The sequence below is a fragment of the Eptatretus burgeri genome, chromosome 11, assembly GCF_056783735.1.
Source record: "Eptatretus burgeri isolate ZD-2024b chromosome 11, Ebu_testis_v1, whole genome shotgun sequence".
Taxonomy (NCBI): Eukaryota; Metazoa; Chordata; class Myxini; order Myxiniformes; family Myxinidae; genus Eptatretus; species Eptatretus burgeri.
Window position 1 is genome coordinate 76,492,462 of NC_140971.1, and position 17,500 is coordinate 76,509,961.

At 43.8% G+C, this 17,500-nt stretch overlaps 1 protein-coding gene across 3 annotated transcripts in view; it reads right to left on the reverse strand.

Annotated features, from left to right (window-relative positions):
• LOC147017419 (angiopoietin-2-like) overlaps nt 1-17,500 on the reverse strand; it is a 280,361-nt gene that overhangs the window by 107,268 nt on the left and 155,593 nt on the right. For all 3 annotated transcript variants that reach the window (XM_085847066.1, XM_085847065.1, XM_085847064.1), the window contains one exon: nt 414-563. In XM_085847066.1, the coding sequence (XP_085703192.1) occupies nt 414-563 (150 nt within the window). The remainder of the gene's footprint in view (nt 1-413; nt 564-17,500) is intronic.

The window sequence follows — 17,500 nt, forward strand, 5'->3', positions numbered from 1 at the left end:
ACGGGATTGTCCGTCCGGTGGGCGACGTGCCGCGATTCGAGTTACGTGGCCGTTCGCACGCCGGCGGGCGCGAATCCGCAACAATATATATATATATATATATATATATATATATATATATATATATATATATATATATATATATATATATATATATCGGGCATATAAAAATGAAGTATTCTAGTCACTGTTGACATGCATATTAAACCCTCATTGAATTCCTCACATGTCTGGGCCATCAAAGCATGGTCATTGTGCTCTGTAATAAGGCTCTGTATCGTGACAGGTAAATGTGTTGGGTTCATGAAAAATGAGTTGGATCCCCATAACTTAACAGGTAAATCAGTTGGGTCCATGATGAAATAGTCATTTTAAGCACCACATAATGATCATGACCCCATGCTCTGCATCACCTGTCCCTCCATAGCAGAGAGCTTGCGAGTTTGCTCAGCCGTCTGGCTCAGCAAGTTGGTGCTCAGTTCCAACATGGCCACAGTGGGGTTGGGGCCTGAACCTGCCTGCCAGACTTGCTGTCGATCTGCTTCCTGTATGGCACTCTCCAGCTGTGGGGCAACAAATAAAACACTCACTTTCAGTACATTTAACTTAGCACTCCCTCAAGAACCTCAACCACACACAGTACTCTCTCAAACACACATATATCAGTTTCTCTCAAACACATATATCACAGCCAAATCATGCTCATTGCACTCAAACAGACAAAAATGATGTCATTCAGTGCTCTATCACTGAAAACACAAACACACAAACAATTTACTGACACATCTGCAAAGATTTCAATATCCTAGTTTCAGCAAACGAATGGAAATGAACCAAAAAGCATTCACTGAAAACAACAAAATAGTGCTCACGTACGACCTGATGATCCCATCGAGCGTGAACATAAAACAAAGCAATGCGACCGGATATAGTACTCAGATACAAAAAGGAAAAGACAGCATTGCATCTTGAGGTGTCAGTACCAAGCGATTTTGACGTAAACAACGAAGAAATCAAGATGATGACCAAATTCCAGGATCTCAAAAATTCAGTCAAAAGATCCTGGAAGTCAAAGAGTGAAGAAATTGTTCCAGTGATAACTGGAGGAACAGGAATGATGAAGCAGAACCTAAGGAGATCTTAAGAATCATCTTTGGGAATATTATTACAAAGGAACTACAGCTGGAAGCTCTCCGGGGGCTTGCTGACGATCCTGAAAAGAGCCCTCGGAACAAAACTTTAGGAAGAAGAAAAACTTCACAACTTGGTCCATGAATCTACCGAAACGGAGGTGGTTACAGCGAGACCTGGGAGGTAGGTACACATTCTGAACCATGCATATGGAGATAACAACCAATGACACACACACACACACACACACACACACACACACACACACACACACACACACACACACACACACACACACACACACACACACACACACACACACACACCAAGATCACAACCAATATATGAACTCAACATGTTCACACATTTAACTTATCACATAATTCCAGTTCATTGCAATAGTCCCGAGACATTCTTACTCTGTACACCCACCCACATGACCAAAATGCACATTCATCAAGAAATAGAAGAAACACACATATATCTCAGTCTGCCACCAACATGCATGCAGTGCCCTCCAGCTGGAGGCAAAACAGTACTCTCTTAAATAAAACAAACACACTCCAGTCAAACGCGATATAAAAAATGCTGTTTCCGCATGCAAGTTGTCCACGGTGGATGCTCAGCCAGACGTACATACAGGATAATGGATTTAGTGTATGTACAGGTAGATGAAGCATACACCACTCTCACAGGTAAACAATGAAACTGTACCTGGTTTTGTCAGTGTAATGGTAAATTATGCCAGAGATAATTGACATCAGGTGTGCATTCAAAACCAATGTTCATGTGCAAATCTCCAGAGCCAAGAAGTTCAATATAATCTCTCTGCGGCTACTTAATAAGAGCCTAAACAAAAGCTTTGGCCGGTCGGCATGCCGCTGGGTCCGAAATCTAACCCTGTCCTTCCACCATTTCAACATGTACTTTCCAACGGACGGTTTTGATGGGGAATTGTAAATTATAAAGGCATGCGCTTTCCACGAATTGTTTTATCGGAACGTGAATTGCTTGTTCTGTTGTGTTTCCTTCTCGGCTACCCCTTATTTCTCGTTCCCCCGAGTGGTTTCTGTCTCGGTTTCACCCCCCTCAACATGATGTCATCATGCGCGACTCAATTCTTGGGGTTCTAAATAAACCGGCGGGATCAGAATAATCCACATTTTTTGTGGCCGCGGGGTCGTGAGGCACTCTTTGGATGAGACGTCATTCTTTAATATCCCGGGCGGCCTCGTTTTGTCCATCAAGCCGATGACCGCGGCCTGGTGTTTGACAATATGGTGTTCCCTGCACCGGCACCTGCTTCGATTCGTCCAACCTATCTCGTCATTGAAAGGTTGTACTCCTTGAGGTCCGATGAGATCCTCCATCTTTGGTCTTCAATAATGAGCCTCGACTTTGTTTAAAAAAAAAAATTCCAAATGCTTAACCAGCCATCCCTTGTTTCTGCCAGTCTTTCAATACGAGGTTATTAAACCATTAACAATGTTCCAAAAAGACCAAACTGTTCTTCACTTCCACAAGATTAAAAGGTCTCAGCGTTTTGCACTTGCTGGCGCTAGAAATATGGTGTTTTGGAAACTTGGACTTATTCTCCGACAAATACGAATATATAAGTCACACGTGCCTTGTTTTTACTTTTTGGAGGTTCGGTGGGGCTTAAACAAAGGCAGCTGTTGTTAAAATGACAAGAAAATGCAAGTTTTCGTGCTAATGATGGACCACGTGAACTATGATCCTGAGATGCGTTTACTTCTCTGGGCATTTCATGTATTGGACCAGAGGGACTTTCATGTATTGGACCAGGTGGCACCTCTGAGATGGCTATGCCAACAAATGTGGAGCACCAGCATAATTTCATCCCCGGGCTGCGCCTTCTTAATGTTGAACATATTAAGATATATTTGCTCACTGAAGAGTAGATCAGGACCTGGGCCAAGAAGCCGAGTTGAGATTTAGTGACAATGATGTTTCAGGACTGATTGGATCACAACAAACTGGATGGATGGTACTCAAGGGTATTTGACTCTCCAGCCATTGAGAGGATTCCAATCAAAATAGGTTCTGCAACCCAAGTGACTGAGGTATGAATCATTGCCGTTTTGGTCAGTGAGAGCTGAAATGGTGTTTATTAGAAATCCGAGGGTAATGGCTTACGACAAATGTTGGCTCAAGGCCTGACCGGTATGGAGTTCCACGTTACTGCCGTAAGTGGGGGCAGATAGGGATTCGTCTGGTGTCTGTTTGCCTCCTGCCCTTCTCCCCCCACCCCACCCTCCAATCCCCACACCCCCACCAAACACTGAATCTCACTTTGGAATGCGTCTGGCCGCATGGCTTGGAGAGGAATAATTGACATGCCTCACCGCGCCATGCTGTGTGTTCCACGGCAGACAACCAAGACCTTTTGACCTCACAAAAGGCAAACACGGATCTCTGCCAGAACCCACCGGGCATCGGGGCACCCTTATGGTGTTACTCAGACGGGCTTGCGCCGCCGCAAAGTCCTGATGCCATCGCTCAGAGTGATGAAAATTGGATAAAAAAAAGAGAAAGAAGCGCTGAACAGAGGGAGATAAAAGTGGGAAAGGAACAAAAAACAACAATCGTAAAAATTATACTGCTGAAGGAAAGGGACACGACTACAAACTTCCGTCCTGTTGATGCACTTACAGAGAGTATTGTATCATGGAGCGTGCCAATCTTGCGGGGGGAGGAGGGGGTTGTTTAAATTATTGCGTATGGATTTTTTAATTATCCTAGATGGTATTTAATCGAACATTGGTATGTTTGTGGGTTTAACTCAAACTTCCTAGCTGTATGTTGCGAGAGCAGATTGGGTTTATCGTCCTGATCTTCTTTAGGACCCTGCCCAGTCTTTAACAGTATTGAGCCACTAGCTCAATGGACCCATCATGTGCCTACAATGCTATTCTCTCATTCATTTCTCCAAATGACCTAACCTTATTCATAGGAATAAGAGATGTTAATAAGACAAGTGTTAATCTGGTGGACAATCTGGATGATTTTTGGATTATTTTATCAACCAGAAGTCAACAAAGGTATGCCAACTGCCATGGGACGCAAAATGAAGCTGACGTTTCAGGAAATTGCTCCGAAGAAGGACTCACGCCCGAAATGCCAGTTGTACTTTGCTTCCCACGACACTTAGCATATCTTTGTCAAATTTCAGTTGATAAAACCTTTTACACTTATTCATGGTGTGTCGCACATTTACACATTTTGCAGCAATAAATATTTTATTTTTGGTCAGTGTATTTTAACTGGTGAAAATGGTTTATTTAGACTTGCACTTGAGCGTGAAAGCATCACCAACTATAACAATCGCCCGTTGTAAGGCTGATGTTTCAATCAGAGTCATCTAATCATTGGTTAAAATGCATCTCCAGCCACCATTGTACGTGTACTATTATTTCCATCACAGTATCACCAATAGGACAGTTTGACTGAGGTTGTATTTAACAAGAGCCCATTTTCCATCATGCCAGCTGTAGAGAGTTAGTCAAGGTTAAGCGGATTTCAAAAGAGCCGCACTATTTTACATTGGTCCCAACACTACCGAAGGCCTGCAGGAGAAGAAGGATGGCTGGTAGTGAAGGCGATGACACACGACCCTTGTGGCAGGAAGTGAGCCGTTTGTGGGTCTTGACCTCGCGTGGCAAGGGGTCCCCTCGACCACCGAGGGGGCCCAAGTCCCGCTAAGGGCTGGGGTCAGGCACCTGCGGCCTTGCCTAGCACGGACTGTTCCCCACTGTGGGGAATCCTTGGCTCAATGTGGAGTTTACAATATTAGACAAGTTCCTTTCGTTAGTTGCACTAGATGTAGGTCACAGTATACACCTACCATGGAAATGAAAACTGACCATCTATGCAATACTTATGTTGGGAGAGAGGGGAGGATGGTGGGGAGTTCGTTGTTAAAAATTAATTGGAGAAAAGAAAAATAATGGGGAAAAGGATCAAGGAATAGAGGGAAGGTCTTGGATTTTCTCAAGAGGCAGAAGAGAAGAGAAGAGAAGAGAAAGAAAGGAACAATGGGGAGAGGGGGTGGCTGTCTTAAATTATCATTTTTGCATACGCAATATGTTAGATGAATGAAAATTTGCTCTGACAAAAGGAGGGGGGAGGGGTTTATATGAATGATGTTGTCAATTCACATCTGAAAAAAAAAATTTGCTTTGTCTGTTACTGATGAAAAAGGCACGTATGAAAGGCACGCATGAAATGCATATTTGTGTGTGTTTGTGTATTTGTATGTAACCCTTCATAAGGATGACTTAAGTCGGGTTTTAAAGGTCAAACTTTTAACACAACTGTTTTACTACAGTCTATTTTTCAGGATAAAAAAAACTCTAAAAACATTTTTCATTACAGAGTAATTACGTCCCTTCTATTGGAAATGTAGACGGTGACTTGTGGCCAGGCATTAATGGCAGTGTAAAGAAGTGTTTAAAAAAATAAACAAGCTCGAATGAGCAAAGATCCTCGTCCTCTTAATGATGACGTCATAAAAACGAATATGACGTCATTGTGATGTATCAGGCTTGCGATAAATTATCTGTGCTAATGCCCGGCTTGATTCCCGCAAACAAAATTCAAACAGCTTGCCTAGTTTCGGAGATAATGGTATAGGCGATTTCCATTAGCGGCGATATTATGACGTCAACTTTTTTTCTTGGAAGAATTTCCAAAATCGGAGATGGTTACTGGCTGCGCGTGGGCTTTCTGCATATACATGGCAAGTTTCACGAAGATCCGATGAAAACTCTGGGTTGTGAATCAAAAAATGTCAAAAAATAGGAATGACGTCATAAAAATTGATATGACGTCATAGTGATGTATCATATGTGCGGTAATTCATCTCTGCTAATGCCCTGTTCGATTCCCGCAAACAGAATTCAAAAAGCTTGCCTCATTTCGGAGATAATTTTTTAGGCGATTTCCATTAGCGGAGATATTTTGACGTCATAACATTTTTTCTAGGAGGAATTTTCAAAATCGGAGATGGTTACTGTCTGTGCAGGGTATTTTTACATATATACGCCAAGTTTCAGGAAGTTTCGATGAAAACTGTAGGCTGTGAAACAAAAAAGTCCACAAGAACCACAACATGAGTAAGACTTAGAGATCCTCCACGAGGATCTAAAAATAAATTCAAGGTGCAGGGAGGTGAAATTCACTGCACAAGATGTGCAACACACGCAGAGTAAAATGAATGTTCATTTATGTCCGTAGGATGTCGAATAAATAAAGAATATATGCAGTAAGCACACCTGACGCTAGGCCAAGGCTTCAGAGTTTGGCATGCCCACAAGGCTATACTGTCACAATGAAACGTCCCAGAAGATAAAGAAAATAGGATCATATTTGTACATGTAGTGTTTTAAAATAACGTTTTTATTTTTTCTTGCTACGAAACATCATATCTTCCAGTCTCCTCGATTATTTAGAATAAAATAATTCCAACCCATTATTTTTGACAGGCTTTCATACTAGTCTACAAATAAAACACACAAATCATTCGAAATCCAGGGATTGTCGATTTAACTGAATTTGAAAATATATTGAAAAAAATGAAACTCGAGAGTATTTCGGAAATGCAGGCTAATAGAAGACGATAAAAGTTCATCAGGTGTCGGGGGTTGTAAAGGCGGAATAGCAACAACTAGGGTGAAGTCGATGGCCTGCCATAGCACATCCCCATGCTTCCCACCTGAAGCAAAGTTGAAAGATGGAAAAAGGTTCTAGCAGGAATGACTCAATATCAACTTCTGAGTTAAATTTATTTTTCCAATTTTGACCGATGTGACCCTAAGTCCAGACCCTCTGGGGCATGAACCAGGGGTTAAATCCTAAAAATCGTTATATATTTCATGTGTACCCCAATATTGATTGCATATATAAAGTTTCATTAGAAAACATTTTAAAATGTACTCCTAATTGCATTTTTCAAAATGTGCTCCCCAAACGGACAGACAGAGTGACGAGCGGAGAATATACTGTATGTATGTATGTATGTATATATATATATATATATATATATATATATATATATATATATATATATATATATTACCCTGGTTTTTTTCAAAAAGTGTGGGGATTATTATGACAAAATTAAAGTAGCTCACCTAACCATGGTAATCCTTCATTCGTCAATAAATATCCAGATGTGCTTTGGTGCAATTTCAGACTATTTTGGTCATTACGGTCGAACATACAGTGTAGTATTAAAGAAATAATTTTTAATTACTGTGTTCCCTCACTCCCCACACAAGATAATAGTGCATAAAAAGTTTAGATAACATAAAAGTTCTACCTTTACCTGAACTCTTATTTATTTGCAGGGATCTAAGGCTCATGGAGGAGTTTGGGCATACATCATGTACAATACAAAAAAACATCAGTGTACTTTTACATGAATAACAAGGCCATCAGCAGACATTGGACAGATATGAGTCTTATATGGTACACGAGATTTGAATCTGAGTTGGTCGCATCATGATCAGGGAGGGGTTCAGATGGGAACACGAAGAGGTCAAACCCATTTTATGATCTTCCATCAGTTAACCACAATTCACTGTGATCCTTCACAGGAATGGTGGTGGATGAGTTGAGATTAGCTATCGTGTGCAGCCTGTGGCTGCTGGTTGCATCATTTTCTGGGGGTGAGCCTGTGCCGCCAATGCAGTGCCCTCCATTACCATCCATCCATCCATCCATCAGGACCACACTCTGCAGAGCGTTGGAGTTGCCGAAGCAGTCTCCTTGGCTAATGGGCATAATCCTGGACGGGTCGCCACTCTGACACAGGACACCAGAAAGCTGGCACTCATTTTGCCGACCTTGGAGGGTGACAGGCAGAGTCGACGCACCTGGTGTTAATTCAACGAAAACAGGGGCTCAAACTCAAGACCCTAAGATCTTAAGCCAGCCACGTTAACCGATAAGCCAACACTCGGCTTAGTAATGAGATTAAACACACGTCACATTGATTGTGACGTCACAACCATCATGGTTGTAATGAGAACGTCACACAGGAAATGGGACTGTCCATCAGGATCCAGTGGACTGACAGGATGGTTCCCACTTACCTTTGAGATTTTTAAGCTGGGTCCGATTCCTGAACGAACTACAAACTATCGGATGAGTGTTTTGCAGGCAGGCAGGAAGGGTGTTGCATCATAAAGTGTGTCGACCCTCAAAAAGATGTGAAGCCAGTTGTCCCATCTGATAACATTAGTTTGTCGACATTAAAGTTCCCACAGCGTCTTTCGTGAAGAGTAGAAGAGTCCTCACCGGCACCCTGAACTATTTACACCTTCTGTCAAACGTTAGTCATGGCTAGCCGGCTTATGAAAGACGGCCAAAATCCTTCTCCAGCAGACCCCACAAGAATGTGGCAATAATGGGGACCATTGCAGTAATACAGTAGTAGCAGCAGTAGCAGTAGTAGTAGTAGTAATAGTAGTATGGTCCAACACATCATAATAATAATCGTAATAATAATAATTTGATTTCCCTTACATTTGGAATTTCAACACAGGAAGAGGCCATTTGGCCCATCAAAGCCCATCCAGTACTGCCAACCAATAGGTGTTTGTCCTCTGTCATTTTTAAATGGTGAGCATCAAACAAGGAAGCAGCACACCATTTTTAAACACATTGGTGTGACTCGGACAGGGTTCAAACCACCAACCGCCCATACTCAAAGCAAACACTCAAAGCATAACACCACCAAGACTTGTTGCGATGACATATAATCACAAAAGCTGGTGAAATATACATTGATTTAACATTATAAAAATGATGAAGAAAGTTATTACAGTTGTACGGAGAGAATTAACTTTGGGGTTAACTTGTTATGCTGTTAAAGCTCCACCCATCAGGCCGGGTGGTCTTCCCACATCGTTACCACATCTCGCGTGTTTGCCATGGACCGATCGCATTTAAGAAGGCCATGGGATAATTTCTTGGACTTTCCAGCGCGGGTACTCACTCAGTAAAAGCATATGAATGTTGGATTTGTGATGGTTTAATAAAAATTCACAACTCGAGTGCAACTTGAAGGTCGGATTAAATCTGACCAAACATTGTTGTTAATGCCTAGGAGTTAAGCGCAGACATTAAATGGATAAATGTCAGCCACTGTATGTATATATATATATATATATATATATATATATATATATATATATATATATATATATATATATATATATATATATATATATATATATATATATATATATATATATATATATATATATACACACAGAAGAAAGAATGTTGCAAAGTAATGCCTCCGATTTTTTTTTCTCTAAAACAGGTGAAGATATTCGAATGAAACAAAGTGCAGTCCGCACATTAGTTCGTCCCGCGACTGAGAGCAAAGTTTTGTGGTTCTGACACGAGATGTCTCAGTGCTATGTTAGTCAACATGGCAGAGAGCACCACGACGTCATCAGTGCTGCGAAGCGTGAAGTGCTCGAGATGAGAGTTAGGATGACTGACTGGAGATGAGAGTAAGGATGACTGACTGGAGATGAGATTACTGGAGATGAGCGAGTTGTGTGCACTGCTACGATGCTGAAAGTGAGATGGATAATGGAGTCCCACCAAAAATGATCACCAGCCCCAACTTGGCTCCGTCAGATTTACATCTCTTCCGCAAACTTAAGAAACACCTTTGTGGAGAACGTTTCCTTGCAACGGTGATAACAAGGGCGCTGTGAAGTGCTGGTTAAGTCAGCAGGATGCACAGTTCTATTGTGACATCACCACCAAACTACTTGAACGTTCGCAGAAATGTGTGGACCACAGTGGTGATTATGCTGAGAAATAAATGTGCAAAATGGGAGAATAAAGATTGGTGTTAATATCTGTCTTTGTTTCATTCAAATATCCTCACCTGTTTTGGAGAGAAAGAATAGGAGGCATTGATTTACAGGACGCAGCATAAGAAAGGGAACAGCAAGAGAAAGGGGAAACACCAACAGCAGGGCGGAGGGTGAAAGTAATCAGAGATGGACAAACAAGGGATGCAGGTAACGTTGAGGGGTAAGGGAGAATGCAAAGGGTGGACAATATGGATACATAAGCAAAATTGTGTTTGAACAGTTTGTGATTGTTTTTTCAAGGTCTGAGGAGAGGGAAGAGGCTGCTGCCTGCCTGTCAGGAATATAATGGCAGAGAGTGGAGTCATCAACAAAAATACCAAAATGATTTTCCAGAAAGTCAGCGAGATCTTTGATGAAGATGAGGAATAAAATGGGGCCTAGAACACTTCCTTGGGCTACCCCGGCCAAGACAGTGAGAGGAGATGAAAGGGTTCCGTTGAAAGCTGTACCTTGTCTTCGAGAGTAGAGGAAGTCAGAAATCCAAGAGTGGAGTTGGCCTTGGATTCCACAGACAGACCATTTGGAGAGCAAGGCGGGATGCCAGACTATATCAAAAGCTCGAGATATGTCCAGAGAAACGGTCCTGATCTCATGTCCGATATTGAGGGCCTCCACCATTGTTTGGAGAGTAGAAGCAGCATGTCCAAGGTTGAGTGACCAGGTCTGAATCTGAATTGAAGATCTGAGACGAGACTGTTGGAGAAAATGAAAGATTTTACGTCAATTTGAACATGATATGCTGGTCATATGCTGAAGAGGCTCCGCTTCTGTTTATGCTCTCCTAAAACTGTCTAACCCTTGGATTCACATGTACTGCTTGGAAAATGGCTAATTCCATTTAAATTAATGCAAAAGGTAATCAAAACCAATTCACTCACAACTAGACAACCACACTCAGTGGTGAAATGGTGAGAGCAATGTTTCTCAAATGGTGGGTTGTGACCCCCAAGGTGGTTGCAAGTGGGTTTCTGAGGGGGTCGTGTGTTGTCTGAGCTAAGTAGTTACACATGCTCGTGATGTTCCCAACGACTTATCTATGTGAAATTGCATTCTCAAGCTTAGTGGTGATCAAAACTAAGACCAGGAACAGGCTCATCGATGTCGAGAGTGAGCTACGATGTTCACCGAGTAAAAGTAGTCCAGAATTGACATGTTGTGTGCAAAAAGGAAATAAAAATGGTCCAGATCCAAGCCTTTATGTTACTCCTGTAGTCAGGGTTGGCACTAATGGGCCCAGCCCAGTTTTCACCAACTGGCTTTAAAAAAAAACAAAAAAAAAATACCACTTCAATAACCCAAGTATTTTCCCCAGTAAAGTGGACTTTTTTCAAAATCCCCATTCCTGTGCTTTTTTTTCTTTAAACCCTTGTAAAGATAACAGGGGTCGCGGCGACCAAATACCAGGACGGGTGGGTCGTCTGGTAAATCTGGCTGAGAAATACTGGGTTCGAGTGTCCGCTCTGAGTCTGTGATGTTGACAGTTCGAATTCTGGCTGAATCATACACAAGACTTTAAAATGGTATGAGCTACTCCCTTGCTTGACGTTGAGCATTTAAAAGGACAGAGAGTGGCAAACAACCGTTATTCGGGCTCAATAGGCCGAATGGCTTCCTCCTGTGTTGTAGTTATCTGTAAGATTGTGTTGACAATTTTCCTCATTATACGCATAATCTTGAAATTGATTTTTTCGATGTTGATGTACCGTACTCTTTGCAGAGCATTGGTGCTGCTGAAGCAGTTTCTTGGCAAGGGATTATACTGGGTGGTTTGTCATTGCCCTTTTTGTATGCAGAGTCAAGTCTCGTGGAAAAGCTAGTGCAGTGAATGGATCAGGAAACAACAGCCAAAAACAGGACGCAAAACACGTGTGCATGGGGTGGATAAAATGGATACAGAAGGAAGCTCCAAGGAGAGAAAACTGGAAAATTGGAAGGAGGAGGGATTTGGGTGGGGTTAACAAGGGGAGAAAAGATCATGGTTCAGAATTGTGGATGATTCGAGATGGTGGTGAACAACTGCATTGAAGACGTGAAGGGAAGAATGAGATTGAAGAGGATGCGTAAATTGATTCCATTGGTGGGGGGGGGAGGGCAACAAATGAGTGGAGGTGAGCAGTGAGCCTGGATTTAGGTAGTTTTAGCAGAAGGGGGTTGATGGTGGACTATGTGAGCCCTGCAGAATCCTTGGGGGGGGGGGGACAGAGTATGGAAAAAGCAAAGGTGCAAGACCAGAAAGGAGGGGGTAGAAAACAGAGAGACCACCGACTTGTCTGCGATGGCAAAGTGAAAAGCCATCGACTCAGCTTCAGCACATGAGACTCCAATGACCTTGAAGGCCTTGGTTTCCATAACATCAAGCTCAGCAAGATGTGAGGCAAGGGAGCCAGCCCAGAGGGGAGAGCAGCACTCCATAAAGCTATGGGTGAAGACCTTGTAGGTGGATAGGAGTTCAGGTGAGCAAAGGAAGGACTTTGTACAATGGAGGATGCCCAGTCAGCGGATGGCTTTGGAGGTCAACTTTAAAATGTGGTTGACCCAGGAAAGATTACGGGAGACAGTGAGACACAGAAGTTTGAAGGATTGAAGTTCCTCAAGAGGATGGTTAAGAAAGTAGATAGGAGGGTTTGCCAGACTGTCCTTTTGGAGAGAGATAGTGAGAGAGTGAGATTTGTCAGGATTGAAAGACATATTCCAAGTGTTTGACCAGCTTATGATTCTTTTAAGGTCTGAAGAGAGGGAAAAAGCAGCAGCCTGCTTGTCTGGAGGATGAGGGATGTCATGGCAGAGGGTGGAGTCATCAGCAAATAGCTAAGGAGGGTTTTCCAGAGTCAGAGAAATAATTTCCAGAGTCAGAGAGATAACCCAAACCCGAAGCTCAAACCTTTCAGATCTTTCCATACAGGTTGCCACTGACATAATCTGCCTAACAGAAACTTTCCTCCCCCAAGACATGTCTGACTCCCAAGTATCTCTCCCTGGTTACTCCCTCCTCTGGTATGACAGACCTGAGCCTCGTCTTGGTGGAGGAGTTGCTCTTTTCATCAAAGACTCTATTCCTCACTCTCCATGCACTGCCCTCACTCCCCCACACCCCCAGGAATACCTCTGGCTACGGCTTCCCCTCCACTCCCACCTCATGTTGATATGTGTACTATAACCTCCACCAAACGGTGATGACTCCACATACACCTCACTATGCGAAAACATGGACCAACTTCCATCTTTTCATCCAAACTCTCTTCCTCATATGTGGCGACTTTAATTGTCATCATGCCAGTTAGCAGGGTGTGCTAACTGGTGTACCAGTTAGTACCTCTCTCACCTGTCATGGCACTTCAGCAAAAGCTTTCTGCGACTCATTGGTTCTAACTCAATCAGTCAACTTCCCAACCCGGATCTCAACCAATGGTACTCCATCTCTTCTGGATCCGATTTTGACAAATTTCCCTGACAATATCTGCTGCTCTTCCTCCGCTCCAATCGGTTCTTCTGACCACGTCCTTGTCAAAGTGGATATCTCTCTGGCTATTATCAGAGAAACACCTCACCGCCGACGAGTCTGGCATTTCAGTCAAGACGACTGGCAGGGTCTCCAAGCAGCCATCAAACTCATAGACTGATCTCCTATTGCTACTTTCTCCAACATCAACTCATCCTGGGAATTCTTTCAAAGAAACTTGCTCTCCCTCAGGCACAGATTTATCCCCTCTCGTCTTAAGTTGTCCTGAAACAACTTGCCTGGGCCTCATGGAAAGCAAACCCAACTGAGGGTAATCTCAGTTCCTTCCATAAAGCTCAGAACAAGTGTGTATCTACCCTCAGGAGAGCCAGAAAACAATATCTTTCTAAGCTCAAGTCCGAACTTTCAAACCTCTCTCCCTCCTGAAAATCCTGGTGGCGTCTAATGAAATCTGTTTCTGGTGTGTGTTCCCCCTCCATCCCCTCACTTACTTCAAATGGCCGCACTGCTGATACCGCACGTGAAAAGGCTGAATGCCTAAACTTGTGTCCAAAACCCATCACTTTCTCTACCCACCTTACCCAGTCGCACCCAACTATCCCTGGACTCTGTGTCCTTTTCTCCTGACAAGGTGGAGAGCTTGCTGTCAAACCTCAACTCAGATTCTGCAACCGGTCCAGATGGCATCAGCCCACGTGTCCTAAAAACTTGCTCTTCTGCTCTTGCTCACCCTCTCTCTGTTCTATTCACCCTCTCATTTGCTCAAGGTCATCTGCCATCTGCTTGGAAATCGGCAAACATTACTGCGCTGCATAAAAAGGTACAAAAACAGATCCCTGCAACTACAGACCAATCAGCCTTCAGCCAATCATCAGCAAGGTTATGGAATCCATCATTGCTTCAGACATTAAATACTTCCTCTTCTCCAATGGCTTGATTTCCAATCTTCAACTTGGTGTCAGACCAGGTCACTCTACCCTGGATATGCTGCTTCTGCTCTCCCAACAATAGATGGAGGTCCTCAATGCCGGACATTAAATCTGAGCCGTATCCCTGGACATATCACGTGCTTTTGACACGGTCTGGCAACTTGCCCTGCTCACCAAACTCTCTTCCTATGGTATCCAAGGCCATTTCCACTCACGGCTCGCAGACTTCCTCTCCTGTCGCAGTCAACGTGTGGCCCGAAATGGAGTTCTCTCATCCCCTCTTACTGTCGAAGCTGGAGTTCCTCAAGGTAGCGTTCTTGGCCCTGTTCTTTTTTCTGGTTTTCATCAATGATCTCTCGGACTCTCTGGAAAATCCTCTGTATCTCTTTGCTGATGACTCCACCCTCTGCCGTGCCATCTGTCATCCCTCAGACCGGCAAGCAGCAGCTTCTTCGCACACTTCAGATCTGAGTAAAATCACAAACTGGTCCAACACGTGGAACATGTCTTACAATCCGGACAAATCTCACACTCTCACGATGTCTCTCTAAAAGGACCGTTTAGAACCCCCCCCCCATCCACTTTCTCAACAATCCTCTAGAAGTCCTTTCTTTCAAGCTTCTGGGTCTCACTATCTGCCATGACCTTTCCTGGGAAAGCCACATTTCAAGCCTCGCCTCCAAAGCCAGTCGCCGACTGGGAATCCTCCGTCGTGCAAAGTCCTTCCTCAACCCACCTGTGCTACTGACCACCTACAAAGCTTTCGTCTGCAGCCTGATGGAGTACTGCTCTCCCCTCTGGGCTGGTGCTCCTGCCTCCCACCTTTCTCGGTTTCACGCTGTGGAAGCCAAGGCATTTTGGATCATTGGCATCTCACGCGATGAGGCTGAGTCTTTGGGCCTCTCACTCACTCACCGCAGGTTGGTCGGTGGTCTTTCTGTCTTCTACCGTCTCCTCTCCAGCCTCGCCCCGCCTGCTCTCTCTGCGATTTGTCCCCACCACATTTCCGCAGGGCGCTCAAGGTCCGCCAACAACCCTTCTGGTAAAACTACCAAAATCACGAATCACTGTTCACCTTCACTCTTTCATTCCTCTTTATTCCTGCCTTTGGAATAAACTCCTCACTCGATTCAATCCCATTCTTCCCTCCAGGCCTTCAAAACAGCTGTTCACCACGACCACCACCACCACCACCACCACCACCTATAATCCCCCATACAAATCCTCGATCTTTTCTACCCCCGTTAATCCACCCAAGCCCACCTCCTTTAAATTCCCTGCTTTCCTTCCTGAAAGTCCCTGTAATGTCCATCTTGTATTCCCCATGTTCCTTGCCCCATCCCTCTCCCTTTCACAGATCTCCTCATGTCTCTGTTCCCGACTGTTTTGTCCTTCCCACTCCCACCCCTCTTGTCTCATGCCCCCCTTGCTGTGCGTTGTGTGTTCGCTCTCATACGAGCCTCAACAAGGTATACAAAAAAAAAATTGACGAAGATCAGGAAAAGGACTGGTCCCAGAATACTACTTTCAGGCATTCCAGCCTTCACAGCGAGAGGAGTTTAAAGGATTCTGTTGTGAGCCAAACGTTTGCTCAAGAGTCGAGGAAATCACCAAGCCATGTGTGGCGTTGGTCTTGGATCCCATAGGCAGAGAGTTTGGAGAGTAATGCGGGATGCTAGACTGTATAAAAATCACCAGATATGTCCAGAGTTGGCCCTGATCTCACATGTGATATTGAGGGCCTCTGTCCATTGTTGGGAGAGTAGAAGCAGCATGTCCAAGGTGGAGTGACCTGGTCTGAAACCAAATTGGTGAACTAAGATGAAGTTGTTGGAGAAAAGGAAGGATTTCACATCAACTATGATGATGGATTCCATGACCTTGCTGATTATTTAAAGCAAGCTGATACATCTGTAGTTGATGGGATCAGTTTTTGCTCCTTTTTTTGATGTAGTGCACTGATGTTGGCAGATTTTCTTGCAGAAAGAAGATGACCTAAAGCAAATGAAGGTGAAAATGGCAGGGAGATAAAGTGCAAGAACAACAGAACAGGTTTTTAGGAAACGTGATCTGATGCCGTCCGGTCTTGCAGCAGAGTTCGAGTCGAGGGTTAAAAGAACCCTCTCTACTTTCTCAGGTGCAAAAGACACAGAGTCCACGAGCAGTTGGGTTTGACAGGGAAGGATGGGTACCAAGAGTGAGGGGTTGGGACACAATATTTGGAAGGAAACACAGAATTGAGGCGTTCAGCTTTTTCACAAGCAAAGTCGGCTGTGGTGCCATTTGAAGTAAGGGAAGGGATTGAGGGGGAGCATACTCCAGAGACGGACTTTACAAGTCACCACCAGGTTTTAGTGGAGGGAGATAGGTTTGAAAGCTTATTCTTGAGGTTGGACAGATGTTGTTTTCTGGCTCTTCTGAAAATGTACACACACACTTGTTGCGAACGTTTTGTAATGAACTGAGATTGCCTTTGGTCGGATTTGCCTTCTTCCAGGAAGAGAAGGCAACTTGTTTCAGAGCACCACAGGATTCAGTGTAACATATGGGTGGGAAGGAAGGTAGGATAATTGAAGACAAGATGAGATTAATCTGTACGTGAGAGAGAGGGGAGAGAGAGAGAGAGAGAGAGAGAGAGAGAGAGAGAGAGAGAGAGAGAGAGAGAGAGAGAGAGAGAGAGAGAGAGAGAGGGGGAGGGGGGAGAGGGAGAGGGGGAGAGGAAGAGAGAGAAGGTTTCTGTGGAAGAATTCCCAGGTGGAGTTAACATCACGGGTAGCAAATAAGGGAGATCAGTCTTTCATGCTCTATCCTTTGAAATGCTGAGCATCAAACAAGGAAGCAGCACAGACCATTTTGAAAGTCTTTGGTATAACTCAGCTAGGACTTGAACCACTTGAACCACCAACCTTCAAGACTAATAGTAGATGCTCTAACTAAAACACCACTGAGTCTGGTAACAAAACTGATTTTACCAAAGCAAAAATAAAGTCACTCATCTTCTTTAACTCACTAATCACAAATCGACAATTTGGTTTTCGGTCAAATCAGCCAACCCTGGA